This window comes from Furipterus horrens, unplaced genomic scaffold, assembly GCF_987537825.1.
Source record: "Furipterus horrens unplaced genomic scaffold, mFurHor1.1.pri manual_scaffold_7, whole genome shotgun sequence".
In the NCBI taxonomy this organism is placed as follows: Eukaryota; Metazoa; Chordata; class Mammalia; order Chiroptera; family Furipteridae; genus Furipterus; species Furipterus horrens.
In genome coordinates, this window is record NW_028327177.1 from 56,279,113 (window position 1) to 56,295,153 (window position 16,041).

General features: G+C 38.2%; 1 protein-coding gene across 1 annotated transcript in view; it reads left to right on the forward strand.

The window, feature by feature from the left end:
* PRKDC (protein kinase, DNA-activated, catalytic subunit) overlaps window positions 1-16,041 on the forward strand; it is a 198,583-nt gene that overhangs the window by 157,412 nt on the left and 25,130 nt on the right. Inside the window, exon 71 of the mRNA XM_090283716.1 lies at window positions 6,977-7,167. Coding sequence (XP_090139842.1) covers window positions 6,977-7,167 — 191 coding nt within the window. The remainder of the gene's footprint in view (window positions 1-6,976; window positions 7,168-16,041) is intronic.

Consider the following 16,041-nt stretch of genomic DNA (forward strand, 5'->3'; position numbering starts at 1 on the left):
AGTCTTTCCATATTGATCCCAGGATCAGAAAATCATCTTTATGATGACTTAAGTATTTTTATGGGTTTTTGAGGAGGAAGGAGGGATAAGAGAAGTGTGCTGATATAAAGGTAAATGTTGGTACTCATAAACATAATTCTCCTTTTTTAGTATGGCTGTACTTTGTATCAGCCTTGTGAAATAAGCAGAGCTAGTAGTTGTGGTCAGGTATCTGAGAGAACTGTCAGCAAATTGTCATTTTGCTGGGTGAGCAGGGTGGTGTAGTTGATGGGACTTGCTGGAAGACTGTTATAGAGCATAGGCGAGAACCAAATGGTCGGAGACAACCAAATTAGAATTTAAAGAGCCTTTATTAGCTGGCCAGCAACTTCCCAATCTCACTCCACGCAGGGACTCAAGTGAGTAGCCCTGAGCCTCCGTACAAAGCTGATTATATAGCAAAAACCTATATCCTGGGTTGCTAGCTGGGGTAGTAGCACAACATAACCATTATAACCGTGGGCAATGCATATAACAAAACTATAGAATATAACATCCGTTGTGAAGCCAGGTGGGGTGATGTTGTTCTAAGGGTATCTATGTTTGGCTAATGCATGCAACCGCAAAGCTAACATCCTGCACTTGTATAGGGGCAACTGTTACCATGGAGGTTTTGCCCGATACATGACTTGTTTGGGGGCACCTGTCACCTTGGCTTTGCAAAACTTTTCCACTCTAGTTCAAGCTCTAGCACAAGACCACCCTTTCTCTTCTACACCTCCTTCTAACATCCCTGCAAGCTAAACTGCTAGCCTGACCAGGGCTGGGTAATCTCTTTTTCTAGAGCCATATAGTAAGATAAAGAACTGCAGCTTTATTTTATTCTTTTTTTTTTAAGTATATTTTATTGATTATGTTTTTACAATTGTTTCAATTTTCCTTTTGACCCCCTCCACCTGGTACCCCCCTTTCCTCCAGCAATCCCACCTCTTCATTCTTGTCTATGGGCTGTGCATGTTAGATCTTTGGCTTCTCCTTTTCCTATACTATTCTTAACATCCCCCTATTTTGTTTCTACCAATTATGTTTAGGCCCTGCATCTTTTTCCCCATTTCCCCCCTTCTCCCTCCCAGGTGATAACCCTCCAAATGATCTCCATATCTATGATTCTGTTCCTGTTCTGGTTATTTACTTAGTTTGTTTTTGTTTTTTAGATTCAGTTGTTGATAGTTGTGAGTTTGTTGTAATTTTCATGTTCGTAGTTTTGATAATTTTCCTTAAATAAGTCCTTTTAATATCTCATATAATAAAAACTTGGTGATGATGAACTCCTTTAGCTTCACCTTGTCTGGGAAGCACTTTATATGCCCTTCATTCTAAATGTCGTCGGTCGTCGGCAGCCGTCCATCTCGAGAGACGATGGTGTAGCTTCTTAAGAGTCTATCTGCACCGCCGAGAATGGCTGTGCAGTCCGACTCGGGAGTGACACGGTATCTGTCTCCTCCCGTGTTGAATCGACATCTTGTGATGACGCTGGAGTGTCCTCTCCAGTGAAGCTGAAGCTACAGAGCCTGGGCAGGGTGATATGGAGGGTCTGCTGTTGCCCATGCAGCAGACCCCCCCTCTCTTCGCAGCTGAAGGGTCCAAGGGAAAGACGGAGTCAATACAGCTTGGCTTCAGGTGCGCCGCAGGAGTTGCCGGTGTTGACTACAACGTCAAACCGCCTTAGGGACTCCGGCTCCGGATTTTCTGTCGGGGTTTACTCCCTTAGCCTTTCCCCTGAAGAGGTATGCCGCAAGGCAGCGGAGGTTTTTTGGAGTCAGAGTTTTCCTTCTCTGATGTGCCCTGACTGGAAGATCGAACCAGCGACACTTAGCTCGCAGACCGACGCTCAATCCACTGAGCCAAACCAGCCAGGGGGTCATTCTAAATGATAGCTTTGCTAAGTAATCTTGGTTGAAGGTTCTTGCTTTTCATCACTTTGAATACTTCTTGCCTGCAGAATTTCTTTTGAGAAGTCAGCTGATAGTCTTATGGGAACTCCTTCGTAGGTAACTTTCTTCTGTCTTTAACCTTTGGCATTTTAATTATGATGTGTCTTGGTGTGGTCCTCTTTGGGTTCAACTTGTTTGGGACTCTCTGTGCTTCTTGGATTTACATGTCTATTTCCTTTGCCAAATTAGGGAAGTTTTCTTTCATAATTTTTTGAAATAACTTTTCAATTTCTTGCTCTTCCTCTTCTTCTGGCATTCCTATGATTCTGCTGTTGGTATGTTTAAAGTTGTCCAAGACGTTCCTAAGTTTCTCCTCATTTTTTTCATTCTTGTTCCTTCTTTCTGTTCCAGGTGAATGTTTATTTCTTCCTTTTGTTCCAAATCGGTGATTTGAATCCCAGCTTCCTTCCTTTCACTTTTAGTTCCTTGTGAAATTTCTCTTTTAAGTATATTTTACTGATTATGTTATTATAGTAATCCCAATATTTTTTCCCTTTGCTCCCCTCTGCTCAAGACCCACCATCCCTCCAGCAGTCTCACCCCTCCTTAGTTCATGTCCATGGATCGTACATATAAGTTCTATGGCTTCACCCTTTCCTATATTATTCTTAACTCCCCTGTCTATTTTGCACCAACAAACTGTGCTTATTAATCCCTGTACCATTTCCCCATTTCTCCCCCTTCCTATCCCAGCTGATAACCCTCCAAATGATCCCCATACCTATGATTCTGCTTCTATTCTGGTATGCTTAGTTGGATTTTGTTTTTATTTCTTAGATTCAGTTGTTGATAGTTGTGACTTTGCTATCATTTTAATGTTCATAATTTTGACCTTCTTTTTCTTAAGTAAATCTCTTTGACATTTCATATAATAATGGCTTGGTGATGATGAACTTCTTTAGCTTTACCTTGTCTGGGAAGCGCTTCATCTGCCCTTCCATTCAAAATGATAGCTTTGCTGGATAGAGGAATCTTGGTTGTGGGTCCTTGCTTTTCATCACATTGAATACTTCTTGCCCGTCCCTTCTTTCCTGCAGAGTTTCTTTTGAGAAATCAGCTGATAGTCTTATAGGCACCACTTTGCAGGTAACTCTCTCCTTTTCTTTTTCTTTTTTTATTAAGTATATTTTATTGATTATATTGTTACAATAGTTCTCTCCTTTTCTTTTGCTGCTTTTAAGATTCTCTTTTATCTTTCACTTTTGGCATTTTAATTACGATGTGTCTTGGTGTGGTCCTCCTTGGGCCTAACTTTGTTGGAATTCTCTGTGCTACCTGGACTTGTATGTCTATTTCCTTCATCTAATTTTGGGAGTTTTACTTCATTGTTTTCTCATGTAAGTTTTCAATTTCTTGTTCTTCCTCTCCTTCTGGCACTCCTATGGTTTGGATGTTGGCACGTTTAAGGTTGTCCCAGGGGTTCCTAAGCCTCTCCTCATTTTTTCAATTCTTGTTTCCTCATTCTGTACTGGTTGACTGTTAATTTTCTTCTTTATGTCCCAAATCAATGATTTGTACCCCGGTTTCCTTCCCTTCACCATTGGTTTTGTATGGATTTTCCTTTGTTTCACTTAGCATAGCCTTCACTTCTTCTCTTATGTGTTTGCCATACTCAAGCATATCTGTCAAGCCTGTGAGCATTTTTATCACCAGTGTTTTGAACTCTTCATCTGTTAGGTTGGCTATCTTCTCATCTGTTAGGTTGGCTATCTCCTTGTCATTTAGTTCTCCCACTGGAACCTTGATCCATTCCCTCTTTTGGGCCATACTTCTCTGTCTCCTCATTCTGACAGGCTCCTGTGTTTCCCTCTGTGTCTTAGGTAGAGCTGTTACATCTGCTACGTTGTAAGGGACAGAGCCTTAGATATTCATCAGTACTGGTTACCCCTTTCACTACATTGTGGCGCTGTATGTGGGGGAGAGGTCTGGGAGGGAACAATGCCGCTTGCTCAGCACTTGTCCCTTTTCCAGGGACTTCTTCCACTTTTGCATGGGTCTAGCGCCTCTCCAGCTGCTGCCCTGGCCATTGTTCCCAGAGTGGATGGGTCTGCGGACGTTCTAGGGCCATGGGGGCCCTTTAAATAAGTGGACTGTACTGAGAGACCAGGAGTTTCTTCCTCCGCCCCAACCCGCACTGGTTTGCACAACCAGAAGCAATGAGACTTTATTTTCCCCAGTGCCTGGACCATGAGCTGTGTCATCTGGTCAGGAGTAGGAACACTCCCCAGGTGTCCCTCCCTACTTTTTAATACATATGACTGCGCTTTCCGCTGGCCTGCCACTACTGCAGCTGCTACCACCACCACGCTGTGTCCCCTCTGCCCCGGCTCCGCCCCTCCTACTAGTCTGGATGAGTATTTCCTCTCTATATCTTTGTTTGTTGGACTTCCATGCAGCTCGATTTTCTGGAACTTCTGGTTGTCTCTAGTTTTGAGGTCGTTGTAATCCTTCTTGGTTGTGTAGGGATACACAGTGTGTCTGTCTACGCCTCTATCTGGGCCAGAAGTCTGGGATTTTTCTTTATTTCACTTAGTGTAGCCTTCCTTTCTTCCCTTATGCTTTTGCCATATTCAGTGAGTTCTCCTAACATCCTTATCACCAGTGTTTTGAACTCTGCATCTGATAGGCTGGCTATCTCCATTTTGTTTAGTTCTTTTTCTAGGGTTTTATTATGTGTTTTTATTTGGACCATATTTTTTTGCCTCCTCAATTTTGCAGCCTCTCTGAGTTTGTTTCTGTGTATTAGGTAGAGCTGCTTTAACTCCCTGTCTTTGTAGTATGGCCTGTGTAGCAAAGGCACCTATAAATTGTGTGGGGTGGAGCCTTAGGTAATTCCCAGGCTGGGGCCACCTACTCCACCGCTTTTTGGCTCTGTGGTGGGGGGCTCAGAGAGGGGAAAAAGCCACTCCTGTCTTCTTGTGATTTGCTCCACACTTGCCCCATTTCCAGTCACTTCACCCACTTTCTGTATGTGATTAGGACCCTTCCAGTTGCTGCCCTCAGGTTTGCTTACATTCTAAATCCATGGGGGCCCTTCAGGCAATGAAAACCCTGCAGTTTGCTTGCCACCCCAACCCCCAGTGATTATGGCTGCCAGCGGTAATGGGGGTTTATCTTCCCAGTGCTGGAATCCTGGCTTGTGCTCTCTGGCTTGGGTCTGGGATCACTCACTCGCAGGGTATCCCTCCCAATTTTTATTTACCACACGCGAAATTGGGACTGGCTGTTTTGCCGCTATCGTTGCTTCTCCAAGCCACACAGCCTCTCTGCCCCGTCTCTGCAACTCCACCCATCCTACCCATGTGGATGAAGTGGCTCTTTTAAATCCTTGATTGTTGGACTTCCACATACAGCTTGATTTCCTGACAGTTCCGGTTATTTGTTTTTGAGATTTGGTTTTAATTATTTCTATGGTTGCACGAGGAGGCAAAGCGTGCCTACCTATGCCTCCATCTTGACCAGAAGTCTTATTTTTATTTTTCAACTACTGTTGACATGCAGAGTTATATTAGTTTAAGGTATACAGCATAGTTGTTAGATATTTATATAATTTATTAAGTTATTCCCTTGGTAAATCTTGTACCATCTGACACCATATATAATTATTACAATGTTTTTGACTATATATTCTCTTAAGCTGCACCATAGCTATTTTGTAACTGCCAGTTTGTACTTAATCCCTTTACCTTTTCATTTAGCCTTCCAACCCCACTCCCATCTGACAGCCCTCATTTTGTTGTCTGTATCTATTAGTTTGTTTCTGTTTTCTTTGTTTGTTTATTTTGTTCTTTAGATTCCACATATGAGTGAACTTATATAGTATTTGTCTTTCTCTGACTTGTTTCACTTAGCATAATACCTTCTAGGTCCATCCATGCTGTCGCGAATGATAAGGTTTCATTCTTTCTCATTGCCAAGTTACCTTCCATGGTATATATGTGCTGCATCATCTTTATCCTTTTGTCTTTTGTTTGGAGTATTTAATCCATTTACATTTAAAGTAATTAGTAATAGTATGTAGTTGGAGCCATTTTATTAATTGTTTTCTTATTGTTTTTGTAGTTCTTCTTTGCTCCTTATTTTCTTGTTCTCTTCTCTTGTATGTTGATGACTTTCTATAGTGTTGTGTCTGGATTCTTTTCTCTTTATTTCTTGTATATTTCTTCTAGATTTTTTTCTTTGTGGTTACCTTGTACTTCACATAAACCAAATAGTATTTATAGCAGTCTCTTTTAAGTTGATGATCACTTTAAGTTTTGAGACATTCTAAAATCATTCCCATTTTTACTCAACCCGTCCATGTTTATGGTTTGGTCATTACTTCTTCTCTGTGTGTTTGTGTGTACCCCCTAATTTACAGTTGTATTTATATATGATCTTCCTACTTTTGGCTTTTAACTTCTGTACTAGCTTTGGTTGATCCACTGATTTTATTATGTTTAACTTTGTCAGTTAGAATTCTTTGCAATATTTTCATATTCATTTTTCTCCTTCTTCTTAAAGAAGTACCTTTAATATATCTTGAAATTTTGCTTTGTCCTACCTGGGAAGAACTGGACCTTTAAATATGGCAGTCTCTGTTGCTTTATCAGCAATGGGTAATAGTATCAATTAAAAAACTACTATGGGTTATTAATATATATGCACACATGAACTTCTTATTCTTTATAATAGATAGAATTAGGTGCTTTGACAAATGCAGAATGATGATACTTGAGTAAATGTTGGTCCGTATTTTAACTGCTTAGCCTCTGTGTACTTAGATATGTTCACTGCTAACAAAGAACTTTTTTTTTTTATGTTAGTTTAATATTGCCTAACCAGTGTTTAAATTCAGTTTCTTATAACACAAAGATTAATTTTAGTTAATTTCTTAATAGAAAGCAACTTCTGTATACTATGAATTTGGTTTTTAAAATTTTTTGTTATTTATTTACTTTTGAAATAATCTTTTGTGTGTGTGTGTGTGTGTGTGTGTGTGTGTGTGTGTTTTAATCCAACAGATGAGAATACATCAAGCTACTTAAACAAAAACATTTTGGCTTTCCGTGACCATAACATTCTCTTGGGAACAACTTACAGGATCATAGCTAATGCTCTCAGCAGAGAGCCAAGCCACCTTGCTGAAATTGAGGAGAGCAAGGCTAGAAGAATCTTGGAGCTTTCTGGATCCACTTCAGAGAATGCAGAAAAGGTAATGTTTATTGTGAGAAAGAACGTTTTATTTTGTGTGTGGTATATCTTTAATGTGCAACCTCTGGCTACATGAAAGAAATAATAGGTAGAGTGCAGAACTAAGGTGGTGGAGTAGGTAACTGAGCTTGCCTCTTCCCATGATTAATCATAATTACAGTTCAATGATAGAATGATCATCTCTATGAACCACCAGAAGCTTAGCTGAACAGAATTCCTATAACTAAGCATATAAAGAAAAAGCCACCTCATGACAGGTAGAATGGGTAAAGATGCAGACCAGGCAAGTCCTATTCCACAGTGTGGCAATAAACAAATGAGAGGGATAGATTAGTTTTGGAGGTACCCCCCTTGAAGAGCAAAGGGTTCTAGCCCCAGACCAGACTCCCCAGCCTGGACCCTCACTTCTTTCATCAGCTTGTCCACATGGGTAGCCTGCCTAACTTGCCCTAAAGACTCTCCAAAAATCCACAAACTTCACAAGTGTGCTGTCCAGCTTCAGCTCATGCAACAGACTCAAAATTCCACATGCAGCAGCCAGCCTCAATGTGCATTATAGCTCCTGTCAAGTGTCCCCAAGCCCAGAATAAATAGTGACTGGCTTCAACTTATGTTGTATCTCCCACCAAGTGGCCCCGAAGTTTGCATATGAGGTTGCCAGTCTTGGGCTGCATCATAGCTCCAAACAAGCAGCCATAAGCCCAGCACGAGCAGCAGCCAGCTGTAGCTGACATCGTAGTGCCCTCCAAACGGTCCTAAGACCAGCGCAGCAACAGTTGTCTCAGCTCTACCATGCACCTCCAAGCCCTGCACAAGCAGCAGCTAACACAGATCAATTTGAAGCTCCTACTAAGTGGCCTGAAACATGGCAGAGGCTGTGACTGACCTTGACACAAACCAGAGCCCCTTCTAAGAGGCTCCAGACCCAACATACCCAGTGGACAGCCTCAGACTGCACCAGAGCCCCACTAAACCATCTTGTCAACCAACATACATGATAGAAAACCTCAGCTGGTGCCAGAGCCCTGTAAAGCAACTCCCACTTTGTGGAATCAGCTGCTGAGCAACAGCTCATCCACTGAAGTCACAGATGGGCCTTATAGCCAGTCATCGTCAGGGTCAGTGCCACCCACTGATGTCCCAGCAGCAGTCAAGGCCTAATTACATCAGGAGGTAGCATACAATCCCTGCACAGACAGCTCTGGAGCACCTGGCTCAAGTGACAAGGAAGACTGGACCACTGGACTCCACTGGGCAACTTCTGTATAAGGTCACTTTCAAGAATGTGAGATGGAGCAACTTACCTAATACATGAAAACAAACACAGAGAAAAAGTAAGGAGACAAAGAAACATGTCCTAAATTAAAAAATAGGACAGAACTCCAGAAAAAAATTAACGAAATGGAGACAAGCAATATACTAGATAAAGAGTTCAAAACAGTGGCTATAAGTATGCTCAATCAACATGGGAGAAGAATAGATGAACTCAGGGAGAACTTTAACAAATAGTAAAAAGAGCCAATCAGAGTTTAAGGCTACAAGAACTGAAGTGAAGAATACACTAAATAGAACCAACTGCAGATTAGATGAAGCAGAGAATCAAATCAGTGATTTGGAAGACAAGCTAGCAGAAAATACCCAATAAGAACAGCTAAAAGAAAAAATAATTTAAAAACTGAGGATAGTTTATGTGACCTGTGGGACAATATTAACCCTTTGAGTGCCAATATCACTGTGAGCGATGCTGACAAATTTTCCCAAAAGTGCCAGTGTCACTCCCAGTGACTCTTTTTTCGATGGCTATAAATGTAAACAACAATGGAATAATTTGTAGTTTACATTTTGTTCTCTTTTTTTGTACCTCAGCTTATATATTGATATAACTTTTTCTCATGTTGATCCAAATTTCAAATTTTTACACTTGTTCAAATACTGACATATTAATTCTGTTATAATTTTTACTTACATTTTAAACGGTCCTTTTAATTTTATTTATGTTTGCAATAATCTTTGAAACTATGCAGTGTGCATGATAAGGAAGCTTTTGCTCATATTTTGTTTTTGCATTTCATTCGTTCATAAACTTTTTCACTATTGATATCTATTGATATATGTCTCTAGGGTGAATGCCGTTTGTGTTCATTTTTTTTTGTACGTTATGAAGAGTTTTTTCCCAAAAATTGATGCAATATTTGGCATACTTCTTGCTTGTTATCCATGTTGCTATGTGATTTTTCAAATTATAATCATAGGTTTTATATTATGCCATATATTATATTTCAAAAGCCATATTGAAGCCAATTTAATTTTTCTAAAATAATTGTTATAATAAAATAATTTTAATGGAGTAAATTTTTTGCTAAATTGCATCAAAGAACACTGCTTACAAAAGAAGAGTGTATTCACTATATTTTGTGAAATTTTCAGCAAATTATTGTAAATAATAATGCTTTTATAGACATTTTTCATAAACTCTGCGTTTCTCAGCAAAATAGCCTCACATTTCTCACGCGGATTTTAGCAATTACACATGGCACTCAAAGGGTTAAGGGTACCAACATTCACATCATACGTGTCTGAGGAGAAGAGAGAAAGGAATTAAAATCCTATTTGAAGAAATAATGACTGAAAACTTTTCTAACTTCTTGAAGGAAATAGACCTACAAGTTCAGGAAGTGTAGAGAGTCCCCAAAAAAGATGAACCCAAAGAAACCCAAAACTGAAATGCCTAAAATTAAAGACAAAGAGAGAATACTAAAAGTAGCAAGTGAAAAGCATCAACTTACAGGGGATTTCTGATGAGACCATCAGATGTTTTTTCAACAGAAACTTTGCAGACCCAAAATTGAATTACATATTCTATTCTGCTGACAAAAGATAAAAACCTGCAACCAAGATTACCCAGCAAGGTTATCATTTAGAATTGTAGAAGAGATATTTTACCAGACAAGCAAAAGCTAAAGAAATCCATCACTACTAAACTAGCATTACAACAAATGTTGAAGGGACTTATTTAAGTACGAAAAAAAGATTGAAAATAAAAATAAAATATAGAACAGAAAATCTCACTGACACAGGAAAATACGTAGTAAAAACAGTGACTCAACCAATTTATAAAGGTATTAGAAAAGTTAAAAGTATGAATTTATGTGTAAATACAATACACTAAGAGGTACACAGAAAAAGAAGTATAATATACTGGCAAAAACAAACCTGGGGGTAGTGAGACAGAAAAATCAACAAGGAAGCCATGGCTTTAAAATGACATATTAGAAAAGATGGGTTTAATTGGGTTTTTTTTCATCCAAAGTAGCAGAATATACATTTGTTTCAAGAGCACATGGAACAATTTCCAGAATAGAGCACATGGTAGGCCACAAAACAAGTCTCAGTAAATTTAATGAATGAAGTCATATCAAGCATCTTCTGTGATCACAGTGGTATAAAACTAGAAATGAAAGACAAGTAGAAAATACACAAACACATGGAAGCTAATGAACATGCTGCTAAATAATGAATGGGTTAACTATGAGATCAAGGAGGAAATCAAGAAGCCTTGAGACAAATGAAAATGCAAACAATGACCCACAGTATGGGACACAATTGAAGTAGTTTTAAGAGGGAAATTTATAGCAATACAGGTGACCTGAGGAAACAAGAAAAATCTCAAATAAACAATCTAACCTTACACCTAAAGGAACTAGAAAAAGAAGAACAAACAAAGCCCAAATTGAGTAGATGGAAGGAAATAATAAAGGTCAAAGCAGAAATAAGTGAAAGAGTTTAAAAACTAAATAGAAAAAATCAATACAAACAAGATCTGGTTCTTTGAAATGATAAAGTTGATAAATCTCATCAAGAAAAAAAGAGGGATGACCCAAATAAATAAAATCAATAATGAACGAGGGGAAGTGACAGCCAACACTAAAGAAAATTTGTAAGAAAATTCTGCAAAGTTATATGCCCGCAAATTGGACAACCTGGGAGACATGGATAAATTTTTAGAAATATATAATCTTCCAAAAAATCAGGAAGAAATTATCCAGTAATTAAATTGAATCAGTAAGCATAAAACACCCACTAAATAAAAGTTTTGGACCAAATTCTGTCAATGTTCAAAGATGAATTAATGTTTGTTCTTCTCTGTTCAAAAAATTGAAGAAAATGCTCCCAAAATTATTTTACAAGCCCAGCATTACCTTGATACCAGAACTAGACAGATACAAAAAAAATATTAAAAAGAAAAGTACAGGTCAATATCCCTAATGAACACAAATACAAAAATCATAACAAATTATTAGCAAACCAAATTCATCAATACATTAAAAAGATCATACACCTTGATCAAGTGGATTTATTCCAGACATGCAAGCTTTGTTTAATATCTGCAAATTAAAGTGCTACCCCACATATACAGAAGGATAAAAAACCGTGATCTTATTGGTAGACGAGAAAAATAATTTGACAAACACAACATCCATTTATGATAAAAACTCTCAGAAAAGTGGGGATAGAGGGAATATACCTTAACATAATAAAGGCCATATATGAGATCCCCACAGCTAACATCATACTCTATGGTGAAAAGCTGAAAGTTTTCTCATTATGATCAGGTACAAGAAAAAGATGTTCACTCTCACCACTTTTATTCAATATAGTATTGGAAGTCCTTGCCACAGCAATCAAATAAGAAAAAGAAATTAAATGGACCCAGTCTGTAAAGGAAGAAGTGAAACTTTCATTATTTGTACATGACATGATACTATATATAAAGAACCCTAAAGGCTTCACCAAAAAAGTATTAAAACTAATTAATGAATTCAGTAAAGTAACAAGATGCAAAATTAATATTTCGTCGTCGTCGGCAGCCGTCCGTCTCGAGAGACGATGGTGTAGCTTCTTAAGAGTCTATCTGCACCGCCGAGAATGGCTGTGCAGTCCGACTCGGGAGTGACATGGTATCTGTCTCCTCCCGTGTTGAATCGACATCTTGTGATGACGCTGAAGCTACAGAGCCTGGGCAGGGTAATATGGAGGGTCTGCTGTTGCCCATGCAGCAGACCCCCCTCTCTTCGCAGCTGAAGGGTCCAAGGGAAAGACGGAGTCGATACAGCTTGGGTTCAGGTGCGCCGCAGGAGTTGCCGGTGTTGACTACAACGTCAAACCGCCTTAGGGACTCCGGCTCCGGATTTTCTGTCGGGGTTTACTCCCTTAGCCTTTCCCCTGAAGAGGTATGCCGCAAGGCAGCGGAGGTTTTTTGGAGTCAGAGTTTTCCTTCTCTGATGTGCCCTGACTGGAAGATCAAACCAGCGACACTTAGCTCGCAGGCCGACGCTCAATCCACTGAGCTAAACCAGCCAGGGCCAGCATTATTTATACTAGTCAAAAATTGATAACATCTTAAATGTCTATTAGTATAAGCAGTGTAATTAAATTATGGCACACTAGCTTACTAGACAGTTTTGCAACCATGAAAATGTAAATTTAAGGGACTCCAACAATTTGGAAAAATGATAATGATATAAGGTAAAGTGAAAAGGCATAGTATAAAATCGTACATAGTATGCTACAGTGAGCAATCCAAAAGGGAAATTAAGAGAACAATGACATTTTCAATAGCCTCGAAAATAAAAATACTTAGGGATATTTCACTAAACAGGCGAAAGACTTGTACAGGAGAACTATAAAGCATGACTGAGGTAAAGCAGACCTAATGAAAGGGCAGTATTGTTCATGGGAGACAGTATTGTTGAGATGATGATGCTACCCAAAAGGACTTACAGATTCAGTGCATTCCCTATCAAAATCCCAATGGCATTTTTTGCAGAAATATAAAAACCCATCTAAAATTCATATGGAATTTTAAGGGACGCTGAATGACCAAAACAATCTTGAAAAGGAAAGACAAAGTTAGAGGACTCAAACTTTAAGATTTTAAAACTTCTTACAAAGCTACTATGATTGAAACAATGTTGTACTGCCATGGGATAGACATAAAGATTAAAGGAATAGCATAGTCTAGAAATAAACCCTCATATGTGGCCAGTGGTTTCTCCACAAGGTTGCCAAGACCATTCAATGGAGAAAAAACAGTCTTGTCAACAAATGGTGCTGGTAAAACTGCATGTCTACATGTAAAAGAATGAAATTGGAGCCATACTTCACACTGAATACAGAAATTAAGACAAAATGGACCCAAGGCCTAAATTTCAGAGCTAAGGGTATAAAACTCATAGAAAAATTAATATTTAGAATTGCATTTTTGTATAACAATCAGAAAAAATAAGAAAGTCCCATTTACAATTTCACTAAAAAGAATAAAATACTTAGGGATAAGTTTAACCAAGGAGGTAAAAGACTATTACTCAAAAAACTCTAGGACATTGAAGAAATAAATTGAAGAATTAACACAGTTAAAATTTTCATAACACCAAAAGGAATCTACAGATTCAATGTAATCCCAATCAAAATACCAATGGTACTTTATATGAATCTAGAACAAATAATGCTAAAATATTTATGGAATCTCAAAACATTGCCAGAGTAATCTTGAGAAAAACAACGTTAGAGGTATCACACTACCTGATATCGAACAATACTGGAAGGCTATAGTAATTAAAATAGTAGGCATTGGCATAAAAACAAACACATAAATCAATGGAGGAGACTAGAAAGCCCAGAAATTTACACCTGACCTTTATGCTCACTGAATCTACACAAAGGAGGCAGAAAATGTACAGTTCGGTAAAGACTGTCTCTTTAATAAGTGGTGTTGGGAAAGTGGACAGATGAATGAAAAGAAAAAACTAGACCACTTGCTAACACCATATACAAAACTAAACAAAATGGATTACAGACTTAAATATAAGAACTGAAACCATAAAACTGGAAGAAAACACAGTCAATCTCTTTTATGCTACCCTTAGCAATATTTTTTTGGATATGTTTCCTATGGCAATCACAACAAAAGCAAAAATAAACAGAAGGTGTTACATCAGACTAAAAACTTTTGCACTTCAAAAGAAACCATCAACAAAACAAAAAGACAACCTACTGAATAACAGAAGGTACCAGTGATACATCTGATACGGCAATATCCAAAATTTATAAAGAATGCATGGAAATCAACACCAAAAAAAAAAAAAATCTAATTTTAAAAATGTCAGAGGACCCGAATAGATCCTTCTCCAAAGAGGCCAATAGACTTAATGAAAAGTTGCCCAACATCACTAATCATCAGAGAAATGCAAATTAAAACCACAATGAGATATCACCTCATACCTGTCAGAATGATTATTGTCAGTAAGTCAACAAGCAGTTTGGGTAAGGATGTGGAGAAAAGGAAACTCTTGTTCACTGCTGGTAGGATTATAAATTGGTGTAACCACTATGGAAAACAGCAGGGATGTTCTTCAAAAATTAAAAACAGAAGTACCATAAGACCCAGCAATTACACTTCAGGTATTTATCTGAGGCAATTCAAAACACTAATGTAAAAAGGTATTTGCACCCCTGTGTTCATTGCAGCACTAGTCACAGTCACCAAGGTATGAAAGCAACCTAAGTGTCCATCGATATACAAATGGAGAAGGAAGATGTACATTTTTGAATGGAATATTCCTCAGCCATAAAAATGTAACCTTGTCATTTGCAGCAACATGGAAGGACCTAGAGGGTATTATGCTAAGTGAAATAAGTCAGAGAAAAATACTGTATGCTTTCACTTACATATGGAATCTAAAAAACAAATGAACAAACAAAACATACAGATACAGTTGAGTAATCTGATAGTGGCCTGGTGGGAGGAGTTGTGGTGATGGGTATGAAAGGTGAAAGGGGTTAAGAAGTACAGATTGCCAGTTATAAAAATATTTATGGGGATGGAAAATAAAGCAAAAGGAATATAATTAGTAACATTGTGATAACTCTGCGGTGCCAGATGGGTATAAGACATACTGGGGCAGTCCCTTCCTAAAGGTATAAATGTGTAAACAGTTTTACACCTGAAACTAATATAATACTATATGTCAACTATAACTGAAAAAAATAAATTTTAAAAAAAGTTCAAAGTGCAGAAAACATATTGAATCAACCTTAGAAAAAGATATTTGCAAAGGGAAAGGTGTATATTCTGTGTGGAACATTTGCATATGTTCATCTTAAACTCCTAATCTTTAAGGTTTTATGATATACTTCCAGTAATTTCAGTCAGTGGAAATTCTCAGTAATTTTCCCTTTTGCTTAATTCCAAATGGGAATCTTATTGCCAATGGATTTTCCAGCTACTAAGTGAAGCACCAAACAAGAAAGACATTACAGCTTTGGGGTAAATTCCTTTATTCTACTTTGTTTCATTTTATTACTTTTCAACTACTACTAAAAATGAAGATTTATTCAACAGTTTCAAAAACAGTATGTTATTTGAATAGTCAGTAGTCACCACTCAGGTGTTCCACTAGTTTGTGGGACAAATCAGCCTTTTCCATTTTTAAAATTTTTTATTTAGTGCTGCTTTTAAAAATCCTTTTGTATTTTGATAGTTAACAGCCTCGCCTCATCTAACCATGGCCCACCTCACTGTAGCTGGGCAGCCTTGCCTTCTTCCTTCGCAGTATTTCCAATGTCTATGCGGGACATTGACCACAAGGTGCCAGCTTCCATCTCTGTTTAAATTCCTGACATGGCTGTATGATCCTTTTGGTGCCTGCTCTGTATGACCAGTAGACTGTCTGGCCCACACCTGGCTTACTTTTCTATGTTTGATTGTATTTTACATGCTCAGGATCTTACTGAAATTGCTTACTCCTTCACAATCAGGGCAGACTCTCCCTTTTTTATGTAGCCAGCTTTCTGTATTTATTATTTTATGGCTAAT